Source organism: Scyliorhinus torazame, chromosome 22 (assembly GCF_047496885.1).
Source record: "Scyliorhinus torazame isolate Kashiwa2021f chromosome 22, sScyTor2.1, whole genome shotgun sequence".
NCBI lineage: Eukaryota > Metazoa > Chordata > Chondrichthyes > Carcharhiniformes > Scyliorhinidae > Scyliorhinus > Scyliorhinus torazame.
In genome coordinates, this window is record NC_092728.1 from 108,307,398 (window position 1) to 108,333,815 (window position 26,418).

General features: G+C 60.1%; 1 protein-coding gene across 1 annotated transcript in view; it reads right to left on the reverse strand.

The window, feature by feature from the left end:
• Positions 1-21,269, reverse strand: part of LOC140398873 (uncharacterized) — a 147,304-nt gene extending 126,035 nt beyond the window's left edge. The window contains 2 exon segments of the mRNA XM_072487816.1: positions 1,944-2,016; positions 20,925-21,269. Coding sequence (XP_072343917.1) covers positions 1,944-2,016; positions 20,925-20,973 — 122 coding nt within the window. The 5' untranslated portion in view covers positions 20,974-21,269.
• Between the last annotated feature and the right edge of the window lie 5,149 nt (positions 21,270-26,418).

Below are 26,418 nucleotides of genomic sequence, written 5' to 3' on the forward strand. Positions count from 1 at the left end.
TCCAACTCTGCGGCATGCCCAATTCTGTCCTGCCCAACTCCGTGGCCTGCTCATCTCCGCAGCGTGCTCAACTCCGCAGCGTGCCCAACTCCGCGACATGCCCAACTCCGCAGCGTGCCCAACTCCGCGACATGCCCAACTCCGCGACATGCCCAACTCCGCGACATGCCCAACTCCGCGACATGCCCAACTCCGCGACATGCCCAACTCCGCGACATGCCCAACTCCGCGACATGCCCAACTCCGCGACATGCCCAACTCTGTGGCATGCCCAATCCGCGGCATGCTCAATTCTGGCCTCCCCAACTCCGCGGCCTGCTCATCTCCGTGCCCTGCCCAACTCCGCGACATGCCCAACTCCGCGACATGCCCAACTCCGTGACATGCCCAACTCCGCGACATGCCCAACTCCGCGACATGCCCAACTCCGCGACATGCCCAATCCACAGCATGCTCAATTCTGGCCTCCCCAACTCCGCGGCATGCCCAACTCCGCGGCATGCCCAACTCCGCGGCATGCCCAACTCCGCGGCATGCCCAACTCCGCGGCATGCCCAACTCTGCAACTCAGAGAGATCCCACATTTATCGTTAGCCTGAGGAGGGACAGATCGCAAAATTACACATTTGCTGAATGAAGGTAAAGTAACTGATTGTCACCGAGGGGTCGGATTCTACGCATCGTGCAGGGAGTTGGAAACAGAAACAAAATCAGTCCGAGCTCCTGCATCACAACACAGTCCGCGCAAACATACTTGTGTTTGCCTGTGTGTGCAGGATGGGGGTGATGATGGGGTCGGGGAGGATGGGGGCGGGGAGGATGGGGGCGGGGAGGATGTGGAGGATGGTGGGGGTTGGGGAGGATGGTGGGGGGCGGGGAGATTGGGGGGGTGGGGAGGATGGGGGGGGCGGGGAGGATGGGGGGGCGGGGAGGATGGGGGGGCGGGGAGGATGGGGGGGCGGGGAGGATGGGGGGGCGGGGAGGATGGGGGGGCGGGGAGGATAGGGGGGCGGGGAGGATGTGGGGGCGGGGAGGATGGGGGTTGGGGGGGTGGGGAGGATGGGGGGGTGGGGAGGATGGGGGGGCGGGGAGGATGGGGGGGCGGGGAGGATGGGGGGCTGTGGAGGATGGGGGTGGGGAGGTTGGGGGTGGGGAGGTTGGGGGGGCGGGGAGGATGGGGGGGCGGGGAGGATGGGGGGGCGGGGAGGATGGGGTGGCGGGGAGGATGGGGGGGCGGGGAGGATGGGGGGGCGGGGAGGGACGGGGGGCGGGGAGGGTGGGGGGGCGGGGAGGATGGGGGGGCGGGGAGGATGGGGGGGCGGGGAGGATGGGGGGGCGGGGAGGATGGGGGGGCGGGGAGGATGGGGGGGGCGGGGAGGATGGGGGGGCGGGGAGGATGGGGGGGCGGGGAGGATGGGGGGCGGGAAGGATGGGGGGTGGGAAGGATGGGGGGTGGGAAGGATGGGGGGTGGGAAAGATGGGTGGGGAGGATGGGGGGTGGTGGGGAGGATGGGGGTGGTGGGGAGGATGGGGGTGGTGGGGAGGATGGGGGTGGTGGGGAGGATGGGGGGTGGGGAGGATGGGGGGTGGGGATGATGGGGGATGGGGAGGATGGGGGGTGGGGAGGATGGGGGGTGGGGAGGATGGGGGGGTGGGGAGGATGGGGGGTGGGGAGGATGGGGGGGCGGGAGGATGGGGGGGGCGGGAGGATGGGGGGGGCGGGAGGATGGGGGGCCGGGTAGGATGGGGGGGTGGGGAGGATGAGGGGGTGGGGAGGATGGGGGGGTGGGGAGGATGTGGGGGTTGGGAGGAGGGGGTGGGGAGGATGAGGGGGTGGGGAGGATGGGGGGGTGGGGAGGATGGGGAGGGTTGGAAACGGCAGGGCACAGGGGAGAGTGCAGCAGGACCAGGACGATGAGTAAATTTACAACTCTTTCACTTACAGGCAAACCTCAGTCCCGTTCGGATTCCGGTTGCATCGACCTCCCTCAGAGCAGGGGACAGAGCACCTCAAACCTGAGAGAGAGAGAGAGAGTGAGCAGAGGGTAACACAGCATTCTGCAATTCACATTCCTTCAGAACACAAGGGTCCCTTTTAATGAGACCCCAGGCAGTCAACACGGGAAATCTGCACAACACCAGTCTGCTCAAACACAACATCTCTGTAAGTCAGGATGTCAACGTGATTTATAACCCAGGGGAATGTCACAGGTGATGTAAACACTGCGTTTTCACCCACTCAATGAAAGGGTCACTTTTAAATAATTGTTTCCACACACACTGACTCTCACTGGGGTACGGGTCCCACACACACTGACTCTCACTGGGGTACGGGTCCCACACACACTGACTCTCACTGGGGTACGGGTCTCACACACACTGACTCTCACTGGGGTACGGGTCCCACACACACTGACTCTCACTGGGGTACGGGTCCCACACACACTGACTCTCACTGGGGTACGGGTCTCACACACACTGACTCTCACTGGGGTACGGGTCCCACACACACTGACTCTCACTGGGGTAAGGGTCCCACACACACTGACTCTCACTGGGGTACGGGTCCCACACACACTGACTCTCACTGGGGTACGGGTCCCACACACACTGACTCTCACTGGGGTACGGGTTCCACACACACTGACTCTCACTGGGGTACGGGTCCCACACACACTGACTCTCACTGGGGTACGGGTCCCACACACACTGACTCTCACTAGGGTACGGGTCCCGCACACACTGACTCTGACTGGGGTACGGGTCCCACACACACTGGGCTCTCACTGGGGTACGGGTCCCACACACACTGACTCTCACTGGGGTACAGGTTCCACACACACTGACTCTCACTGGGGTACGGGTCCCACACACACTGACTCTCACTGGGGTACGGGTCCCACACACACTGACTCTCACTGGGGTACGGGTCCCAGCACACACTGACTCTCACTAGGTACGGGTCCCGCACACACTGACTCTGACTGGGGTACTTGAATGATCCAATTTGCCATTTTGCTGGTGTAGATGTAGCTGATGTCAATAGATTCTGCTTGGAAAAGAATTGCAATCTGAATTCTGCTGTTGTAGCTGCAGAGTCTGGTCTGAGTCTGAGCCGAGACTGGGTCGAGTCTGGTCTGAGACTGGGTCGAGTCTGGGGCCGAGACTGAGCCGAGTCAGGGCCGAGACTGATCCGAGTCTGAGCCGAGCCTGGGCCGAGACCGAGCCGAGTCTGGGCCGAGACTGAGCCAAGCCTGAGCCGAGTCTGGGCCGAGACTGAGCCGAGTCTGGGCCGAGACATGGGTTGAGACTGAGCCGAGTCTGGGCCGAGTCTGGGCCGAGACTGGGTTGAGACTGAGCCGAGTCTGGGCCGAGTCTGGGCCAAAACTGAGCCGAGTCTTAGCCGAGACTGGGCCGAGACTGGGTCGAGTCTGGGTCGAGACTGGGTCGAGAATGAGCCGAGACTGAGCCGAGTCTGGGCCGAGTCTGGGAAGAGACTGAGCCGAGACTGAGCCGAGTCTGGTCTGAGACTGGGCCGAGACTGAGCCGAGACTGAGCCGAGCCTGGGTTGAGACTGAGCCGAGTCTGGGCTGAGTCTGGGCCTAAACTGAGCCGTGTCTGAGCCGAGTCTGGGCCGAGACTGAGCCGAGTCTGGGCCGGGACTGAGCAGAGCCTGGGCCGAGCCTGGGCCGAGACTGGACCGAGTCTGGGCCGAGTCTGGGCCGAGTCTGGGCCGAGACTGAGCCGAGTCTGGGCCGAGACTGGGCCGAGTCTGGGCCGAGTCTGGGCCGAGTCTGGGCCGAGTCTGGGCCGAGACTGGGCCGAGTCTGGGCCGAGTCTGGGCCGAGTCTGGGCCGAGACTGAGCCGAGTCTGGGCCGAGACTGAGCCGGGACTGAGCCGAGTCTGGGCCGAGACTGAGCTGAGTCTGAGCCGAGACTGAGCCGAGACTGAGCCAAGACTGAGCCAAGACTGTGCCAGTCTGGGCCGAGTCTGGGTCGAGTCTGGGCCGAGTCCTGGGCCGAGTCTGGGCCGAGTCTGGTTCGAGCCTGGGCGAGTCTGGGCCGAGACTGAGCCGAGACTGAGCCGAGTCTGGGCCGAGACTGAGCCGAGACTGAGCCAAGTCTGAGCCGAGTCTGAGCCGAGACCTGAGCCGAGACTGAGCCGAGACTGGGTTGAGACTGAGCCAAGACTGAGCCGAGACTGAGCCGAGACAGAGCCGAGACTGGGCCGAGACTGGGTCGAGTCTGAGCCGAGTCTGGGTCGAGTCTGGGCCGAGTCTGGGTCGAGTCTGGTTCGAGCTTGGGCCGAGTCTGGCCGAGACTGAGCCGAGACTGAGCCGAGACTGAGCCGAGACTGAGCCGAGACTGAGCCGAGACTGAGCTTAGACTGGGTTGAGACTGAGCCGAGTCTGGGCCGAGACTGAGCCGAGACTGAGCCGAGACTGGGTTGAGACTGAGCCGAGTCTGGGCCGAGACTGAGCTGAGACTGAGCCGAGACTGGGTCGAGTCTGAGCCGAGTCTGGGCCGAGTCTGGGCCGAGTCTGGGTCTAGTCTGGTTCGAGCTTGGGCTGAGGTCTGGGCCGAGACTGAGCCGAGACTGAGCCGAGACTGAGCCGAGTCTGGGCCGAGACTGAGCCGCGACTGAGCCGAGACTGAGCCGAGTCTGGGCCGAGTCTGGGCGAGACTGGGCCGAGACTGGGCCGAGACTGAGCCGAGCCTGGGCAAGACTGGGCCGAGTCTAGGCCGAGACTGAGCCGCAACTGGGGCCGAGACTGAGCCGAGTCTGGGCCCGAGACTGAGCCGAGCCTGGGCCAGACTGGGCCGAGTCTGGGCCGAGACTGAGCCGAGTCTGGCCTGAGTCTGGGCCGAGTCTGAGCCGAGTCTGGGCCGAGATTGAGCCGAGTCTGGGCCGAGACTGAGCCGAGTCTAGGCCGAGTCTGGGCCGAGTCTGGGGCTGAGTCTGGGCTGAGACTGAGCCGAGTCTGGGCCGAGTCTGGGCCGAGACTGGGTCGAGTCTGGGCCGAGCCTGGGCCGAGACTGTGCCAAGTCTGGGCCGCGACTGGGCCGAGTCTGGGCCGAAACTGGGCCGAGTCTGGGCTGAGACTGAGCCGAGACTGAGCCGAGTCTGGGCCGAGACTGGGTCGAGTCTGGGCCGAGTCTGGGCTGCGACTGGGCCGAGTCTGGGCTGCGACTGGGCCGAGCCTGGGCCGAAACTGGGCCGAGTCTGGGCCGAGTCTGGGCCGAGACTGTGCCGAGTCTGGGCTGAGACTGAGCCGAGTCTGGGCCGAAACTGGGCCGAGTCTGGGCCGAGTCTGGGCCGAGTCTGGGCCGAGACTGTGCCGAGTCTGGGCAGCGACTGGGCCGAGTCTGGGCCGAAACTGGGCCGAGTCTGGGCTGAGACTGAGCCGAGTCTGGGCCGAGACTGAGCCGAGCCTGGGCAAGACTGGGCCGAGTCTAGGCCGAGACTGAGCCGCAACTGGGCCGAGACTGAGCTGAGTCTGGGCCGAGTCTGGGCCGAGTCTGGGCCGAGTCTGGGCCGAGTCTGGGCCGAGACTGAGCCGTGTCTGGGCCGAGACTGGGTCGAGTCTGGGCCGAGTCTGGGCCGCGACTGGGCCGAGCCTGGGCCGAAACTGGGCCGAGTCTGGGCCGAGACTTGTGCCGAGTCTGGGCCGCGACTGGGCCGAGTCTGGGCCGAAACTGGGCCGAGTCTGGGCTGAGACTGAGCCGAGACTGGGCCGAGTCTGGGCCGAGACTGTGCCGAGTCTGGGCAGCGACTGGGCCGAGACTGAGCCGAGCTCTGTGCAAGACTGGGCCGAGTCTGGGCCGAGTCTGGGCCGAGACTGAGCCGAGTCTGGGCTGAGTCTGGGCCGGAGTCTGAGCCGAGTCTGGGCCGAGTCTGGGCCGAGCCTGGGCCAGACTGGGCCAGACTGGGCCGAGTCTGGGCCAGACTGTGCCAGACTGGGCCGAGTCTGGGCCGAGTCTGGGCCGAGACTCTGGGCTGAGTCTGGGTCGAGTCTGGGCCGAGACTGAGCCGCAACTGGGCCGAGACTGAGCTGAGTCTGGGCCGAGTCTGGGCTGAGTCTGGGCCGAGTCTGGGCCGAGCCTGAGCCGAGTCTGGGCCGAGACTGAGCCGAGCCTGGGGCCAGTCTGGGCCGAGTCTGGGCCGAGACTGAGCCGAGTCTGGGCCGAGTCTGAGCCGAGACTGGGCCGAGTCTGGGCCGAGTCTGGGCCGAGACTGAGCCGAGACTGAGCCGAGACTGGGTCGAGTCTGGGTAGAGACTGAGCCGCGACTGGGCCGAGTCTGAGCCGTGTCTGGGCCGAGACTGGGTCGAGTCTGGGCCGAGTCTGGGCCGAGTCTGGGCCGAGACTGAGCCGAGTCTGAGCCGTGTCTGGGCCGAGACTGGGTCGAGTCTGGGCCGAGTCTGAGCCGAGTCTGGGCCGAGATTGAGCCGAGTCTGGGCCAAGACTGAGCCGAGTCTAGGCCGAGTCTGGGCCGAGTCTGGGCTGAGTCTGGGCTGAGACTGAGCCGAGTCTGGGCCGAGTCTGGGCCGAGAATGGGTCGAGTCTGGGCCGAGCCTGGGCCGAGACTGTACCGAGTCTGGGCCGCGACTGGGCCGAGTCTGGGCCGAAACTGGGCCGAGTCTGGGCTGAGACTGAGCCGAGACTGAGCCGAGTCTGGGCCGAGACTGGGTCGAGTCTGGGCCGAGTCTGGGCTGCGACTGGGCCGAGTCTGGGCTGCGACTGGGCCGAGCCTGGGCCGAAACTGGGCCGAGTCTGGGCCGAGTCTGGGCCGAGACTGTGCCGAGTCTGGGCAGCGACTGGGCCGAGTCTGGGCCGAAACTGGGCCGAGTCTGGGCTGAGACTGAGCCGAGTCTGGGCCGAGACTGAGCCGAGCCTGGGCAAGACTGGGCCGAGTCTAGGCCGAGACTGAGCCGCAACTGGGCCGAGACTGAGCTGAGTCTGGGGCCGAGTCTGGGCCGAGTCTGGGCCGAGTCTGGGCCGAGACTGAGCCGTGTCTGGGCCGAGACTGGGTCGAGTCTGGGCCGAGTCTGGGCCGCGACTGGGCCGAGCCTGGGCCGAAACTGGGCCGAGTCTGGGCCGAGACTGTGCCGAGTCTGGGCCGCGACTGGGCCGAGTCTGGGCCGAAACTGGGCCGAGTCTGGGCTGAGACTGAGCCGAGACTGGGCCGAGTCTGGGCCGAGACTGTGCCGAGTCTGGGCAGCGACTGGGCCGAGTCTGGGCCGAAACTGGGCCGAGTCTGGGCAGAGACTGAGCCGAAACTGGGCCGAGTCTGGGCTGAGACTGAGCCGAGACTGAGCCGAGCCTGGGCAAGACTGGGCCGAGTCTGGGCCGAGTCTGGGCCGAGACTGAGCCGAGTCTGGGCTGAGTCTGGGCCCGAGTCTGAGCCGAGTCTGGGCCGAGTCTGGGCCGAGCCTGGGCCAGACTGGGCCAGACTGGGCCAGACTGGGCCGAGTGTGGGCCAGACTGGGCCGAGTCTGGGCCGAGTCTGGGCCGAGACTGAGCAGAGTCTGGGTCGAGTCTGGGCCGAGACTGAGCCGCAACTGGGCCGAGACTGAGCTGAGTCTGGGCCGAGTCTGGGCTGAGTCTGGGCCGAGTCTGGGCCGAGCCTGAGCCAAGTCTGGGCCGAGACTGAGCCGAGCCTGGGCCAGTCTGGGCCGAGTCTGGGGCCGAGACTGAGCCGAGTCTGGGCTGAGTCTGGGCCGAGTCTGAGCCGAGTCTGGGCCGAGATTGAGCCGAGTCTGGGCCAAGACTGAGCCGAGTCTAGGCCGAGTCTGGGCCGAGTCTGGGCTGAGTCTGGGCTGAGACTGAGCCGAGTCTGGGCCGAGTCTGGGCCGAGACTGGGTCGAGTCTGGGCCGAGCCTGAGCCGAGACTGTGCCGAGTCTGGGCCGCGACTGGGCCGAGTCTGGGCCGAAACTGGGCCGAGTCTGGGCTGAGACTGAGCCGAGACTGAGCCGAGTCTGGGCCGAGACTGGGTCGAGTCTGGGCCGAGTCTGGGCCGCGACTGGGCCGAGCCTGGGCCGAAACTGGGCCGAGTCTGGGCCGAGTCTGGGCCGAGACTGTGCCGAGTCTGGGCAGCGACTGGGCCGAGTCTGGGCCGAGTCTGGGCCGAAACTGGGCCGAGTCTGGGCTGAGACTGAGCCGAGTCTGGGCCGAGACTGAGCCGAGCCTGGGCAAGACTGGGCCGAGTCTAGGCCGAGGACTGAGCCGCAACTGGGCCGAGACTGAGCTGAGTCTGGGCCGAGTCTGGGCCTAGACTGAGCCGTGTCTGGGCCGAGACTGTGCCGAGACTGAGCCGAGTCTGGGCCGAGACTGTGCCGAGTCTGGGCCGAGTCTGGGCCGAGTCTGGGCCGAGACTGTGCCGAGTCTGGGCCGAGACTGGGTCGAGTCTGGGCCGAGTCTGGGCCGAGACTGAGCCGCGACTGAGCCGAGACTGGGTCGAGTCTGGGTAGAGACTGAGCCGCGACTGGGCCGAGTCTGAGCCGTGTCTGGGCCGAGACTGGGTCGAGTCTGGGGCCGAGTCTGGGCCGCGACTGGGCCGAGTCTGGGCCGAGACTGAGCCGAGACTGAGCCGAGTCTGGGCCGAGACTGGGCCGAGTCTGGGCCGAGACTGGGCCGAGTCTGGGCCGAGTCTGGGCCGAGTCTGGGCCGAGACTGTGCCGAGTCTGGGCCGCGACTGGGCCGAGTCTGGGCCGAAACTGGGCCGGGTCTGGGCTGAGACTGAGCCGAGACTGAGCCGAGTCTGGGCCGAGACTGGGCCGAGTCTGGGCCGAGACTGGGCCGAGTCTGGGCCGAGTCTGGGCCGAGTCTGGGCCGAGGACTGTGCCGAGTCTGGGCCGCGACTGGGCCGAGTCTGGGCCGAGTCTGGGCCGAAACTGGGCCGAGTCTGGGCTGAGACTGAGCCGAGACTGAGCCGAGTCTGGGCCGAGTCTGGGCCGAGACTGGGCCGAGTCTGGGCCGAAACTGGGCCGAGTCTGGGCTGAGACTGAGCCGAGTCTGGGCCGAGACTGGGCCGAGTCTGGGCCGAGACTGTGCCGAGTCTGGGCCGAGACTGGGCCGAGTCTGGGCCGAGACTGGGCCGAGTCTGGGTCGAGTCTGGGTCGAGTCTGGGCCGAGTCTGGGCCGAGAATGGTGTTCGGCCCTGCCCTATAAAGCTGAGAGTTCAGTAACACTGCCTGTGCCTGGGAACAGGTAACAGCTGCGTGGCGAAACTCTGTACACTGAACAAAGCATCAAGGGGCAGAGTGACTGAGTGAGGAATCATTGTGACGCACGCACTGCTGCTGTTCGGCAAGCGACACACTCTGGGCTTCTGGCACAACTGCTTTCAGCTGCTTGTCTGCAGCAGAACCAATCACCGCTTGGATTTGCTCAACTCCTGACATGTGTCCACTTCCAAACCTGTCGCCTCTCCAACCAGAAAGGAAGCTTCAGAGACTCTGCCCCTAACACAACAGAGCGACTGCACTGGCACACATTCCAACGTCCGTGTCAGTCCGCAGGGATAGAGGCAATATAATCCGACCCACTCCGCTCCTGCCCCTGCCAGACGCCCCCCACTAAATCCAGTCAGGAATTCAGGAGAAACCTCCTCACCCAGAGAATGGGGAGAGTGTGGGACTCACTCCCACAGGGAGTGGGGAGAATGTGGGACTCGCTCCCACAGGGAGTGGGGAGAGTGTGGGACTCGCTCCCACAGGGAGTGGGGGAGAGTGTGGGACTCGCTCCCACAGGGAGTGGGGAGAGTGTGGGACTCGCTCCCACAGGGAGTGGTGAGAATGTGGGACTCGCTCCCACAGGGAGTGGGGAGAATGTGGAACTCGCTCCCACAGGGAGTGGGGAGAATGTGGGACTCACTCCCACAGGGAGTGGGGAGAGTGTGGGACTCGCTCGCACAGGAAGTGGGGAGAGTGTGGGACTCGCTCCCACAGGAAGTGGGGAGAATGTGGGACTCGCTCCCACAGGGAGTGGGGAGAATGTGGGACTCGTTCCCACAGGGAGTGGGGAGAATGTGGGACTCGCTCCCACAGGGAGTGGGGAGAATGTGGGACTCGTTCCCACAGGGAGTGGGGAGAATGTGGGACTCGCTCCCACAGGGAGTGGGGAGAATGTGGGACTCGCTCCCACAGGGAGTGGGGAGAATGCGTGATTCGTTCCCACAGGGAATTGGGAGATTGTGGAACTCGCTCTCGCTCCCACAGGGAGTGGGGAGAATGCGGAACTCGCTCCCACAGGGAATGGGGAGAATGTGGGACTGATTCCCACAGGGAGTGGGGAGAATGTGGGACTCGCTCCCACAGGGAGTGGGGAGAATGCGTGATTCGTTCCCACAGGGAATTGGGAGATTGTGGAACTCGCTCTCGCTCCCACAGGGAGTGGGGAGAATGCGGAACTCGCTCCCACAGGGAATGGGGAGAATATGGGACTCGCTCCCACGGGGAGTGGAGAGAATGTGGGACTCGCTCCCACAGGGAGTGGGGAGAATGAGGGACTCGTTCCCACAGGGAATGGGGAGAATGTGGAACTCGCTCCCACAGGGAGTGGGGGAGAATGTGGGACTCGCTCCCACAGGGAGTGAGGAGAATGTGGGACTCGTTCCCACAGGAATGTGGAACTCGCACCCACAGGGAGTGGGGAGAATGTGGAACTCACTCCCACAGGGAGTGGGGAGAATGTGGAACTCGCTCCCACAGGGAGTGGGGAGAATGTGGGACTCGCTCCCACAGGGAGTGAGGAGAATGTGGGACTCGTTCCCACAGGAATGTGGAACTCGCACCCACAGGGAGTGGGGAGAATGTGGGACTCGCTCCCACAGGGAGTGAGGAGAATGTGGGACTCGTTCCCACAGGAATGTGGAACTCGCACCCACAGGGAGTGGGGAGAATGTGGGACTCGCTCCCACAGGGAGTGGGGAGAATGTGGGACTCGCTCCCACAGGGAGTGGGGAGAGTGTGGGACTCGCTCCCACAGGGAGTGGGGAGAATGTGGGACTCGCTCCCACAGGGAGTGGGGAGAATGTGGGACTCACTCCCACAGGGAGTGGGGAGAATATGGAAGTCGCTCCCACAGGGAGTGGGGAGAATGTGGAACTCGCTCCCACAGGGAGTGGGGAGAATGTGGAACTCGCTCCCACAGGGAGTGGGGAGAATGAGGAATGGTTGAGGTGAACAATATCGATACAAAGGGAAGCTGGATAAATAGATGATGAAGAAAGGAATAGAAGGATAGGGTGATGGGGAGGGTGAGAGGAGACTGAAAGACCAGTACCAACAAGATGGACCCAAGTCTTTCTGTGTTGTACCCTTGTTGTGAGTCCCTGAGGTTTACATTGCATATCTCGTGTCTTCAGACACCTGAGAAAGAGAGTATTCGAAGACCGAGATCTCAGACCCAGGACCAAGCTCATGGTGTGCAGAGCAGCCATGGTCCCCGCCCTCCTGTCTGCATCAGAAACATGGACAATATACAGCAGACACCTCAAATCCCCGGAGAGACTTCACCAACGCTGCCTGTGCAAAATCCTGCAAATCCACTGGCAGGATAGGCATCCCAGCATGAGTGTCCTCTCCCAGGCCAATACCCCCAGTATCGAGGCACTGGTCACGCTCGACCAGCTGCGATGGGGGCCACATTGCCCACATGCCCAACACAAGACTCCCGAAACAAGTGCTCTACTCCGAGCTCCACAATAGCAAGTGATTACTAGGAGGGTAGAGGAAATGCTACAAGGACACTCTAAATAAATGCAACCAAAGAGAAAATGGTGGAAAATCTCAGCAGGTCTGACAGCATCTGTAGGGAGAGAAAAGAGCTAACGTTTCGAGTCCAGATGACCCTCAGTGACATTCGCCCAATCTCTCACCCTATCCGTGTAACCCCACCTAATCTACACATCTTTGGACTTTGGGAGGAAACCGGAGCACCCGGAGGAAACCCACGCAGACACGGGGACGGCAGTCACAACTGCAATCGACATAAAAATAAACTTATCTAAGCAAAGGATTTCATTTGATTTTTGTGGGGGCATTAATGAGTTTCCATTATTTGTGGAGCCTGATATATTTAATTGCAATCATATAGTGTGCGTTTCCTTGGTAAATGAGGGATAACTCCTCCGATAAGTACTAGCAACTCCCACACATCTGCAAACATGCCTTTTGGTGATAAACATATGGAGCGACGGGATGGGAGGGAGATGGTTCTGCTCCCCTAGTTTCCAGCCCCTTCCTCCTCTCCCACAACATCACCCACTTCCCCTCATCTCTCCCTCTGCTCCCCTCCACATCTGATTCTCCCTTCCCACCATCATTGGGACAGCTATCCTGCCAACCTCTCCTCCTCATTTGAGCTCTCCGTCTTTCACCAGCGCACTAAACAACTCTCCCCAGGATTGCTTTTTGTCCGATAGACAGACAGACAGACAGAAATACAGCCAGACACACAGCCAGTGACACTGACACACTTTCCAAATGGTGACGGATTGGTGATGACTGAGAGGAAGCACGGAGAGTGATAAGGGTGTAGGATGTACTCTGGACGGGGGGTTTCAATGTCCATCACCAAGAGTGGCTCGGTAACACCACCACTGACCGAACTGGCCGGGTCCTAAAGGACAGAGCTGCTAGACTCAATCTGTGGTAGGTGGTGAGGGAACCAACGAGAGAGCAAAATCTATTAGACCTCATGCTCACCAACCCGCCTGCTGCAGATGTATCTGTCCCTGACCGTATCGGCAGGAGTGACCACCGCACAGGCCTTGTGGAGACAAAGTCCCGTCTTCACATTGAGGATACCTTCCATCATGTTGTGTGGCACTACCACCGTGCTCAATGGGATAGACTTCGAACAGATCTAGCAACTCAAGACTGGGCCTCCATGAGGCTGTGGGCCATCAGCAGCAGGATTGTACTGAGCCACAATCAGCAAGCACATGCCAGTATGTGCCAGTGCCTCACAAACCTTATAGAGTTCTTTGAGAAGGTGACCAAACAGGTGGATGAGGGTAAAGCAGTTGATGTGGTGTATATGGATTTCAGTAAAGCTTTTGATAAGGTTCCCCACGGTAGGCTACTGCAGCAAATACGGAGGCATGGGATTCAGGGTGATTTAGCAGTTTGGATCAGAAATTGGCGAGCTGGAAGAAGACAAAGGGTGGTGGTTGATGGGAAATGTTCAGACTGGAGTCCAGTTACTAGTGGTGTACCACAAGGATCGGTTTTGGGGCAACTGCTGTTTGTCATTTTTATAAATGACCTGGAGGAGGGCGTAGAAGGATGGGTGAGTAAATTTGCAGACGACACTAAAGTCGGTGGAGTTGTGGACAGTGCGGAAGGATGTTTCAAGTTACAGAGGGACATAGATAAGCTGCAGCGCTGGGCTGAGAGGTGGCAAATGGAGTTTAATGCAGAAAAGTGTGAGGTGATTCATTTTGGAAGAAATAACAGGAATACAGAGTACTGGGCTAATGTAAGATCCTTGGCAGTGTGGATGAGCAGGGAGATCTCGGTGTCCATGTACATAGATCCTTGAAAGTTGCCATCCTGGTTGAGAGGGTTGTTAAGAAGGCATACAGTGTGTTAGCTTTTATTGGTAGAGGGATTGAGTTTCGGAGCCATGAGGTCATGTTGCAGCTGTACAAAACTCTGGTGCGGCCGCATTTGGAGTATTGCGCGCAATTCTGGTCGCCGCATTATAGGAAGGATGTGGAAGCATTGGAAAGGGTGCAGAGGAGATTTACCAGAATGTTGCCTGGTATGGAGGGAAGATCTTATGAGGAAAGGCTGAGGGACTTGAGGCTGTTTTCGTTAGAGAGAAGAAGGTTAAGAGGTGACTTAATTGAGGCATACAAGATGATCAGAGGATTGGATAGGGTGGACAGTGAGAGCCTTTTTCCTCGGATGGTGATGTCTAGCACGAGGGGACATAGCTTTAAATTGAGGGGAGATAGATATAGGACAGATGTCGGAGGTAGGTTCTTTACTCAGAGAGTAGTAAGGGCGTGGAATGCCCTGCCTGCAACAGTCGTGGACTCGCCAACACTAAGGGCATTCAAATGGTCATTGGATAGACATATGGACGATAAGGGAATAGTGTAGATGGGCTTTAGAGTGGTTTCACAGGTCGGCGCAACATCGAGGGCCGAAGGGCCTGTACTGCGCTGTAATGTTCTATGTTCTATATCTCCTCCTGGTTCAATGAAGAGTGCAGGAGAGCACGGCAGGAGCTACACCAGACATCTAAAAGGTGTTGACCTGGTGAAGCTACAACACGGGACTACTTGTGTACCAAACAAAGGAAGCAGCAAAGTGATAGAGCGAAACAATCCCACACCCAACGGATCAGATCTCAGCTCTGCAGTCCTGCCACATCCTGATGTGTATGGTGGTGGACAATTAAACAACAGGAGGAGGAGACTCCACAAATCTTCATGATGGAGGAGCCCAGCACATCAATACAAAAGACAAGGCCAAAGCATTTATAACCACCTTCAGCCAGAAGTGGATGATCTGTCTCGGCCTCCTCCGGAGGTCCCAGCATCACAGATCTCAGTCTCCAGCCAATACGATTCACTCCGCTTGACAGCAAGAAACGGCTGAAGGCCCTGGATGCTGCAAAGGCTCTGGGCCCTGACAATATCCCGGCAATAGTACTGAGGACTTCTGCTCCAGAACGTGCTGCACCCTAGCCAAGCTGTACCAGTACAGCTACAACACTGGCATCTACCCGGCAATGAGGAAAATTACCCAAGTGTGTCCTGTATACAGAATGCAGGGCTCTTACTCCTGAATGACCCTCTTATGGACTGAACTGATCTCTTCACACATCGTCTCTATTGAGTAGTACTGAACTCCGTAAGCTTCACCCGATGCCTGTGTCTATGTAGTTACATTGTGTATTTATGTATGTCCTCTGTTTTTTCATGTATGGAGCGATCTGTCTGGACCATATGCAGAACAATACTCATCACCATACCTCGGTACACGTAACAATAAATCTAAATCTAAATCCAACCCTGCCAATTATCGCCCTATCAGGGGGCTGTTTTAGGACAGTGGGCTAAACAGCTGGCTCGTAATGCAGATCAAGACCAGCAGCACGGTTCAAATCCCGTACCAGCCTCCCCGAACAGGCGCCGGAATGTGGCGACTAGGGGCTTTTCACGGTAACTTCATTGAAGCCGACTTGTGACAATCAGCAATTATTATTATTATCAGTCTCCTCTCCATCATCAGCAAAGTTATGGTCGAGGCCATCAACAGAGCTATCAAGCGGCACTTACTCAGCAATAACCTGCTCACAGAAGCTTAGTTCGGGTTCCGCCAGGGTCACTCAGCTCCTGACCTCATTACAGCCTTGGTTCAAACATGGACATAGAGCTGAACTCCAGAGGTGAGGTGAGAGTGACTGCCCTCGACATCAAGGCAGCATTTGACCGAGTTTGGCATCACGGAGCCCGAGCTAAATTGGAGCCAATGGGAATCAGGGGGGAAAACTCTCCGCTGGTTGGAGTCATACCCGGCACAAAGGAAGGTGGTTGTGGTGGTTGGAGGTCAATCATCTCAGCTCCAGGTCATCCCTGCCGGAGTTCCTCAGGGTCGTGTCCTCGGCCCCAACCACCTTCAGCTGTTTCATCAATGACCTCCCTTCCAACATAAGGTCAGAAGTGGGGATGTTTGCGGATGACTGCACAATGTTCAGCACCATTCGCGACTCCTCAGATACTGAAGCAGTCCCTGCCCAAATGCAGCAAGACCCGGACAATATCCAGCTTTGGGCTGACAAGTGGCAAGTTACATTCACGCCACATAAGTGCCAGGTAATGACCATCTCCTACAAGAGAGGATCTAACCATCGCCCCTTGACATTCAAGGACATTACCATCATTGAATTCCCACTATCAACATCCTGGGGTTACTGTTGACCAGAACCTCAACAGGACTAGTCGCATTAATACTGTGGCTACAAAAGTAGATCAGAGGCTGGTAATTCTGTGGAGAGGAACTCACCTTCTCCCCAAATTTTGTCAACAATCTAAAAGATACATGGTGACATGGTGGCACAGTGGTTAGCACTGCTGCCTCTCGGCACCGAGGACCCGGGTTCGACCCGGCCCTGGGTCACTGTCCGTGTGGAGTTTGCACATTCTCCCCGTGTCTGCGTGGGTTTCACCCCCACAACCCAAAGATGTGCAGGGTAGGTGGATTGGCCACGCTAAATTGCCCCTTAATTGGAAAAGAAGAATTGGGCACTCCAATTTTTCTTAAAAGGGAGTGTGATGGAATACTCTCCACTTGTCTGGCTGAGTTCAGCTCCAACAACACTCACGGAGCTCAACACCAACTACCCGAGTACACACTGCTGGAAAAGCTGCTGTTCCCAGACACGGTGGGGGAGGGAAGGATGGGGACGGGTGGTTGAGAGAGCAGGGTAAGGCGCTGGTGGAGAGGATGAAGTGGGAGGGGGAGTTGGGGAGGGAGATAGGGGGCGGGATTCTCTAATCCCGCGGCAGAGTGTACACACCGACGACTAATTCTGGCCCCTACAGGGGGCCAGCACGGCACTGGAGCGGTTAACGCGGTTAACTGGGCGCTGCGGGATCCGCGCCTGCGCAGTGGCTCCCTTCTCCCCGCCGGCCCCGACGCAACATGGCGCAGGGCTACAGGGGCCCGCGCGTAGGAAAGGAGGCCCCCCCAGCCAGAGAGGCCGGCCCGCCGATCGGTGGGCCATAATCACGGGCCAGGCCACATCGGACCCCTCCCCCCCCCCCCCCCCCCCCCCACAGGCCGCCCCGGGACCCTTCCACGCCGACTTCCCGCCGGCTGAGAGCAGGTGTGGATGGCGCCGACGGGACTCGCCGTTTTCACGCCGGCTGCTCGGGCCGAGAATCGGCGGGCCGGACCAACCACGCCGGTGTGGGGGCGGCGCGGCGCGATTCGCGCTGGTCACGGGGATTCTCCGACCCGGCTGAGAGAATCCCGCCCAGGGTGGGGTCTCTGGTGTGAGGCGATGCGGGGAGTGAACTCGATTTGCTCCTGCGCTGGAATGAGCTTGATTCAGTTTAAAGTGGGTACACGTGACCGGGACTCGGGCGAGCGGGTTCTTCCCGGGATAACGGGTGGGTGTGGGAAGTGTGGGCGGGGCCAGCGAATCGTGTTCACACGTTTTGGGGGCTACGAGAAGTTGGGGCGATGTCTGGGCCCCTATCGAGGATAGTGAGGGCCAAGGTGAAGCGATCTTTGGGGTCTCGGAGGACCCGGAGCTGCTGAAGAGGGAGGGGCCGAAGTGGTGGCCTTCGCCTCTCTGGTCGCCCAGCCACGGATAGCCTTGACTTGAAGGCCGGATACGCCACCGGGGGTGGCGGCCTGGCTCGGGGGCCTGAATCGGTTTCTCCAGTTGGAAAAGATTACGTTTGTCTTAAGGGGGTCGGAAGAGGGATTCAAGGTACAGTGAAGGACATTCATGCAATATTTGAGGAGCTTGTCGTCGTGGGGTGGGGGGGTTAAGAAAATGAAATGAAATGAAATGAAGGGGAAGGGGAAATAAGAGGGGAATAATGTACAAACTGCTAACTCTGTTTTGTTGGAATGTAGTGTTGTTGTTACTCCTTACATTTGGAATAAAATATATATATTTTTTAAAAGCTCAACACCATCCAGGACAAAGCAACTGGCACGATTGGCACTCCTTCCATAAACAGCTGGAGACAGCAGCTCCCCACCACCATCTAAAGGACAACTAGGCTGGACAATAAACACTGGGCCTAACCAGCGACGCCCATGTCCCGTAAAATGAATTTAAAAAAAAAACAAAATCCATCCAGGACAAAGCAGCCCGCTTGATTTCTCCCCCTTCCACAAACATTCAACAGTGACAGCCGTGTGTACCAGCTACAAGATGCTCTGCAGTAACTCGCCAAGGATCCTTAGGCAGCACCTTCCAAACCCACGACCACTACCATCTAGAAGGACAAGAGCAGCAGATACCTGGGAACCCCGCCACCTGGAGGTTCCCCTCCGAGTCACTCACCACCCTGACTTGGAAATATATCGGCCGCTCCTTCACTGTCGCTGGGGCAACATCCTGGAACTCCCTCCCTAACAGCACAGTGGGTGTACCTACAGCCCAAGGACTGCAGCAGCTCAACAAGGCAGCTCACCCCCACCTTCTGAAGGGCAGCTAGGGTTGCCAGATCACCATGAATACATTTTAAAAACGCACCCGAGCTGATTGCTCACTCTCTGGCCCAAAGGTACTGAGGGCCATTTATACTCCCAGACTGCCTTGGGTGGGAAATCTGGGACTAGGGCCCCTCCTGAGATAGTGTAGCAGCAGAGAGAGAGCTTCAATACTGAGAAGCGTTATCAGCATTTATCACATCTCTGAAGATTATTAAACAGGAGGCCACGAGGGAGAGATAACAGAGAGTTGGAGAGACCTGCCCACAGCCTAATCATTGAGACAGGAAAGGGAGGGTGAGGTGAAATGGAAATCTCAGGACACAGCAGCCCTGAGGAGGCCCGCGCTCCATCGCCAACTTTCCCGTCCCCTGTTTAACATCTTGCAGCGTCCAACAGAACAGAAAGGGTTAGAAAACCTATTCCTTTTTTTTAAAAAACGTCTCGTACCAACACACTGGCGCCAGAGACTGGCAATAATGTCTGTGTACATTCTGCCCGCCCCCTGCTCTGAACAGCAAACATTGCTCCATGTCGGCGACTGACATGAGAGTGACACACATTCCCATGTGACAACTCGAGACCACAACAAGAAAGAGAAAACCACACTCGCGTGCAAAGCAAAGGCCAGAATCAGTGAGTGGGTGAGACAGACACCACGTGAAAACAAGCACGGTACAATATGGAGCTGCCAGGTCAGATCGGAGACATGGGCAGCGGCGATGGACAAAAATACCAAAATAAAGATTGATGACCACAAAATGCAAACATAAATCTGAAACGTTCAACAACAAGAGTGTAAAGTGGAGGCAGGGAGGATAAAACAAACTCCTTGGAGACACTGGGCAACAGGGCACAGGTCCTCGGAGGAGGAAATCCTCCACCCATTACCCCCCTGCCCAGCTCCTCAAAGATAGCACCTTGCATTTACAAAGCGATCTTAATGGGCACATCCTAAGGCACTTCAGAGGAACATTGTTAAATTTAATGTAACATCAAAGCATATAAGGAGAGAGAGAGGTGCAGAGGTTTCAGGATGGAATTCCAGAACTTAGGACCCAGACAGCACTGCCACCAATGGGACAGTGATTAAAATCAGGGACGATGCTCAAGGCCTCAGAATTGGAGGGGGGGGGGAGATTCTGTAGGGTTGTGGGGCTGGCGGAGATTACAGAGATAGGGAGGGGATAGGTCAGGGAGGGATTTGAATGAAAGCCAGGGTGAGAATGTTCTAACTGAGCTGTTGCTGGACCTGCAGACAGTGCAGGGCAGTGAGTGAATGGGACTTGAGGTGGTTTAGGACCTGGGTAACAGAGTTTTGCCTGGGCTCGGGTTAATGAAGATTGAAAGGTGTGATTCCAGCTGGAGGTATTCCACAGTCTGGGAATCTGGGGATTTCAGTTCTAGCGTCTGGGAAATGGGGGATTGTGTTAATTGGGGGATTAGGGGCTGGTTCAGCTCACTGGGCTAAATCACTGGCTTTTAAAGCAGGCCAGCAGCACGGTTCAATTCCCGTACCAGCCTCCCCGAACAGGCGCCGGAATGTGGCGACTAGGGGCTTTTCACAGTAACTTCATTGAAGCCTACTTGTGACAATGAGCGATTTTCATTTCATTTCTTAGGGATTTTGCCAAATTATATTAAAATAGTGAATTTCGCAGCTCCTGTGATCAGGACTGCAAAAATTCAGAGAAGTAACATTCAGTTAGGAAAAGTCTTAAACTGCCGAACCTCAAACGGAGCAACCACTCCCCGCCCCCCCCCCCCCAATATCTCACTCCCCCCCCCCCCCCCCGAGCCTCTCTCAGTCTTTCTTTCCCGCAGCCTTCCCCACAGTTCCTCAGTCTCTCTCTCTCTGTCTCTCTCAGTTTCTCTCTCTCTGACTCTCTCTGTCTCTTTCTCTCTGTGTCTCACTCAGTCTCTCTCTCTATCTCTCTCTCAGTCTCTCTCTGTGTCTCACTCAGTCTCTCTCTCTCTGTCTCTCTCTCTCTCTCAGTCTCTCTGTGTCTCACTCAGTCTCTCTCTCTCTCTGTCTCTCTCTCAGTCTCTCTCTCAGTCTCTCTCTCTCAGTCTCCCTCACTGTCTCTCTCTCTGTGTCTCACTCAGTCTCTCTGTGTGTGTCTCTCTCTCTCTCTGTCTCTCTCTCTGTCTATCTTTCTCTCTGACTCTCTCTGTCTCACAGTTTCTCTCTCTCACTCAGTCTCTCTCACCGTCTCTCTCTGTGTGTCTCTCTCAGTCTCTCTCTGTGTCTCACTCAGTCTCTCTCACCGTCTCTCTCTGTGTGTCTCTCTCAGTCTCTCTCTGTGTCTCACTCAGTCTCTCTCTGTGTCTCACTCAGTCTCTCTCACTGTCTCTCTCTCTCAGTCTCACTCTGTCTCTCTCTTTCCCTCAGCCTCTCTGAAAGTTCAGACCACACAGGTTCAGTACATCAGCGACATCCTCTCACAGCCCCCGCCCCCGGGGTGGAGAGAGGGTGAGTTGCTGGGGGGGGGGGGGGGGGGAAGCAGTTAGTCCTGTGGGGCCATGGGGGGGGGGGAGCTGGGCTCTGAGACAGGAACACACAACCCCGAAACTTCAACAAGGGACCGCTCCAAACTTCTAAAACTCTCTGCTCCCAGCCAGGGGATCAGAGTTCGAGTGAAGGAGGCTTTCCCCCAGCACCTCGACCCTGTCCCAACTTCCAGGCTGCAACTGACCTGAAATCTACCAGCAGCTTGATGGGTCCTTACCTGAGATCAGGGCTGGCAGTGAAATTAGACAGAGACCCAGTCCAAACATTCCTTCACCCACTTTCAGAGAGACCCCAATGGACGAGTTATCCCTTCAGACAGACCATAAATCCACAGCGAGTTCCTGGGGGAGACAGAAGTTAATGGGACCAAATGATAGATCCCCTTTCCACAATGCAGGAGTCAGCGCAGAGTTGGCAGGGAGTCTGCAATCGCCACTTCCCAGTTAAGACAGTCAGGATCTCTGTAATCACATGGAGCTCAGCTCCTGTTTCAAAGTTGCCCCTTTCCTCTTTCGGCTCCGAAGCTTCTCACTGCAGCGTAAGAGGCTGAACTGATCTCAGAGAGAAAAACTTTTCTGTCTCTCTCACTCTGAGCGGTGGGCGGAGATTTACTTCCACATTTGCATAAAGCTGTTCAGAAATCTTTGTGCCTTGTCCCGGGTGGGGTGGAGCTCTGGCCAGATGGACCCAGGTTACACCTTCAGAACAAAGTTTACTGAAACATTTCCCAGTCTGAATCTGATCAACTAAAACTTCTCCCAGGCTGGACAAAAGTTACAAACTTCGCAGAAAACTTTTCACCGTTTGTTGAACTCTTATTTTTTCTGGAAATGTTGTGACAATAACAAGCAGTTAGGGGTCTGCAGACTAAATATTCCTGGACCCGTGTGCTGACCGGCTGTAATAATATAATAGTCTTGTCACAAGTAGACTTACATTAGCACTGCAATGAATTTAAGGGACTTGTGAAAAGCCCCTAGTCGCCACACTCCGGCACCTGTTCGGGTACACCGAGGGAGAATTCAGAATGTCCAATTCACCGAACAGCGCGGGCGTCATTCTCCGACCCCCCAGAGGGTCGGAGAATGGCCGTTGGCCGCCGTGAATCCCGCCCCCGCCGGTTGCCGAAGTCTCCGAAGGGAGAAAAGTCGGCGGGGCGTTAATGGCGCCGCTGCCGCGGAGAATGTCACGGGTCTGCGCAAGGCAGCCGATTTTCGGCCTGCCGATATTCTCCCTTCCGGATGGGCCGAAGTCCCGTCGACGTGATGACCGTTCACGTCGACGTGAATCAAACCTCCTTTTCATCGGCGTGACCCGGTGCTCCAGGTTCACGCCGACCAGCGTGGAGGTGAGTGACGGCCTGGGGGGTTGGCTCTGGGCAGGCGATGGCGTGGCCGCAGTCTGATTGCGTGAGGAGAGGTGTGTCTCGGCTTGTGTGTGTGTGTGTGCGGCGGGGGGGGGGTGGTTAGAGTAGGCTGGGCTCCGGGGGAGTGCCGGGAGGGGGTCCGTGCCGGGGTGGAGGTTGGGGGGAGTCCGTGCCGGGGTGGAGGTTGGGGGTTGGGGGGGGGTCCGTGCTGGGGTGGAGGTTGGGGGGGGGTCCGTGCTGGGATGGAGGTTGGGGGGGGTCCGTGCTGGGGTGGAGGTTGGGGGGGGGGGGTCCGTGCCGTGCCGGGGTGGCGGTTGGGGGGGGGTCCGTGCTGGGGTGGAGGTTGGGGGGGTCCGTGCCGGGGTGGAGGTTGGGGGGGGGTCCGTGCTGGGGTGGAGGTTGGGGGGGTCCGTGCTGGGGTGGAGGTTGGGGGGGGTCCGTGCCGTGCCGGGGTGGAGGTTGGGTGTTGGGGGGGGTCTGTGCCGGGGTGGAGGTTGGGGGTTGGGGGGGGGGCCGTGCTGGGGTGGAGGTTGGGGGGGGGTCCGTGCTGGGGTGGAGGTTGGGGGGGGTCCGTGCCGTGCCGGGGTGGAGGTTGGGGGGGGGTCCGTGCCGTGCCGGGGTGGAGGTTGGGGGGGGGTCCGTGCTGGTGTGGAGGTTGGGGGGGGTCCGTGCCGGGGTGGAGGTTGGGGGGGTCCGTGCTGGGGTGGAGGTTGGGGGGGGGTCCGTGCTGGGGTGGAGGTTGGGGGGGGTCCGTGCCGTGCCGGGGTGGAGGTTGGGGGTTGGGGGGGGTCCGTGCTGGGGTGGAGGTTGGGGGGGGGTCCGTGCCGGGGTGGAGGTTGGGGGGGGTCCGTTCTGGGGTGGAGGTTGGGGGGTTCGTGCCGTGCCGGGGTGGAGGTTGGGGGGGGGTCCATGCTGGGGTGGAGGTTGGGGGGGTCCGTGCCGGGGTGGAGGTTGGGGGGGGGTCCGTGCTGGGGTGGAGGTTGGGGGGGGGTCCGTGCCATGCCGGGGTGGAGGTTGGGGGGGGGGTCCGTGCTGGGGTGGAGGTTGAGGGGGGTCCGTGCCGTGCTGGGGTGGAGGTAGGGGGGGTCCGTGCCGGGGTGGAGGTTGGGGGGGGGTCCGTGCCGGGGTGGAGGTTGGGGGTTGGGGGGGGGTCCGTGCTGGGGTGGAGGTTGGGGGGGGGTCCGTGCTGTGGTGGAGGTTGGGTGGGGTCCGTGCCGGGGTGGAGGTTGGGGGGGGGGGGGGTCCGTGCTGGGGTGGAGGTTGGGGGGGGGTCCGTGCCGAGGAGAGGGGTGGGAGGGCAAGTGAGGTGGTCCACCTGGCCAGGTGCCAGCCTCCAACAGTTGGACCCATGCGGTCCATGCCACCTGGCTGGGGGGAGGAGGGGATATGGGCAATGATGACATGTCGTCGTTCCTCTCCCCCTCACCAGGCCGTCATGTTTTCATATCATCCAGCGATGTTGGCCGCCGTGGTGGCAGCCGCTCATGTCTATGTTGCCCTGGATGAGGAGGAGGAGGAGGAGGAGGAGGAGGAGCGTGCCAGAGAGGCGGCGCAGGCTGCCGCAGAGGGGCAGGTGGCAGCTGCCCAGGCTGGAGGGACACCTGACCGACAGGACGAGGAGGGGGAGGAGGACGTAGCGGCCCCACGGCAACGGAGGCACCCGAGGGCGCCCCGTGTGTACCGGCCCCGGCAGTCATACCAGGACCTCACGGACCGGGAATGCAGGAGGAGACTCCGGATGAGCCGGGAAACCGTGGCACACATCTGCCACCTGCTGGCACATCTGTCACCGCGTGGCACTGGCGGGGGACACCCTCTCCCCGTGTCCGTCAAGGTTACGGTGGCCCTGAACTTTTATGCAACGGGGTCATTCCAGGCACCGAGTGGGGACCTGTCCGGCATATCGCAGACATCGGTGCATCGGTGCATCCGGGCAGTGACAGACGCCCTATATGCCATGGCGCACCGCTACATCCGCTTCCCCGTGGACCGGGCCAGCCAAGTTGCCCGGGCCGTGGGCTTCTCTGCCGTGGCCGGGTTCCCCATGGTCCAGGGCGCGATCGATGGGATGCACGTCGCCGTGCGGCCACCTGCAGAGAACAGGGCCGTGTTCACTAATAGGAAGGGGACCTATCCGATGAACGTACAGGTGGTCTGCGACCACTGCATGATGATCCTGCACGTCTGCGCCCGTCACCCAGGCAGTGTACACGACTCATTCGTGTTGTCGCGGTCATCCATCCCCGGCATGTACGAGGGACGCCATCCCCGGCTGAGGGGCTGGTTGCTGGGCGACAGGGGCTACCCATTGCGATCGTGGCTGATGACGCCTATACGGAGGCCACGCAATGAGGCGGAGAACCGCTACAATGATGCCCATGTAGCGACAAGGGGAGTGATCGAGAGGTGCTTTGGCGTGCTGAAGATGCGTTTCAGGTGCCTGGACCTCTCTGGGGGCGCCCTCCAGTATCGGTCAGATAGGGTCGGCCGCATCATTGTGGTGTGCTGCGTCCTGCACAACATAGCCCAGCAGAGGGGCGATGTGCCGCAGGCAGAGGAGGGCGGAGTGGAGGAGCAGCAGGAAGAGGCCCAGTCCTCCCCAGATGAGGGGGATGGGGGCAATGGTCAGGGCAGACGGGGTAGACACAGGCGGGTGGCTGTCCACCGTTACCGGCTGGCCCAGCGGGCACGGGACAGACTGATAGACGCCCGCTTCACTGACTAGATGGGCGTGGGAATCGGGTAGTATGGCCACAGACCGCACACCATGGCAACAGCCGACCACCCACACCCCCCACCCATCCACCCACCCAGCACCCTCACCCCCCTCCCCAACCCCACCTACCCCACCCGCATGCACACCACCTCCCCCCCCATTGCCGATCCACCTGCGGCACAACGGGCCGGGCTCACACAGTTGCGGGTGGACGCGTGTCTATTGCAGGCCATGGAGGATGATGACAACCCGCCCTGCGATGAGCTCCTGGCTCTACATCGTTGGACTATGTCTGACCCATGGCCACAGTACCACCATCCACCCGGACCATCCCTGCATGCGGCTGTGACACTGCAGCGCACGGTCCCGTCCTCTGCCCGGGGGATGTTGATGGCGGCCCAGGGGGAAGGGGGCAGACTCACCTGGGGCTGAGGTAAGACCACCCCTCACACACACACTTGCGCTCAACGTACATGACACGCCCGCACACTTTGGACAGAGCACAAAGGCAGCTTCGGTAGGTGTAACATTGACTTTAATAACCAAAGGAGTTCATGCACGTGCCCTAGCCCCTAAAACTCATCTGTGCCCTGCACCCGTGCCAACTTACTCAGTGTCTAATTGTTTGGCCTTACGGGCCCTTTGACTACGTCTACGTGGTTCCCCAGACGGTACAGCAGAACTGGAGGTGGACTCCTGTGATTCCTGCCCTCTGACACTGGATCCCTTTGGCGGCCGTTTCCTGGGGCGTCCTGGCCTAGATGGGCCAGGCTGCGGCCTGGGTGACAGGGATGGCGAGCTGCCAGCCTGTCCTGCCCGTTGCCCACCCGCTGCACCTGGGACGGAAGGGGGGGAGTCCGAGGTGTCGCGGTGTACCGGGACCTCCCCTACAGAGGGAGCCGGGACGGACCACACCACCTCCTCCTCCCTTGGGGTGCCCGATGGCCCCCAGGCCTCTACATGGGTGGGGGATGCGAACGGACTGGCCATCCGACGCCCCCCCCCCGACATCTGGCGCTGCCAGTCCTGGAGGCCCGTGCTGGTATCGACAGGGGTCTGCAGGTTTGGAGCCATGGAGCCCAGGGGGTTGGCAAACCCTGTCTGTGACAGTGCGACGCCGGCTCGCACATGGCCACTGGCGCCGATGCCCTCAGTGATGGCCTGCAGAGACTGGGCCATGGCCTGCTGAGACTGGGCCATGGCCTGCAGAGACTGGGCTATGGCGTTGAGCGCCTCTGCCATCTGGCGCTGGCACTGGCTCATGGCCTCCTGTGAGAGGGCAGCCATTTCCTGGGCCACAGACGCCGCCTGCACGGAAGGCCCCAGGCCTCGCAAACCGTTCCCCATGTCTGACACCGTCGCACCCATTGCCTCCACCGCGGACGCCACCCGTGCGGTGTCAGCCTGGGTGGCACGCATGACCGGCACCACTCCCAGCTCCTGGACGTGGGTGGACTCCTCCACCTGCGACCGCAGCCGCCGCAAGCCGCCCGTCACCCTCTTCGCTCGTCTCCGGGTCGGTGGTTGCATCGGATCTATGTGTGGGTGTGGTAACTGTAGGAACCCGGGATCCATCTGGGCGGCAGATGTTCGCTTGGGCTGGGCTGCCCTCCGACCGCCCGGTCCCTC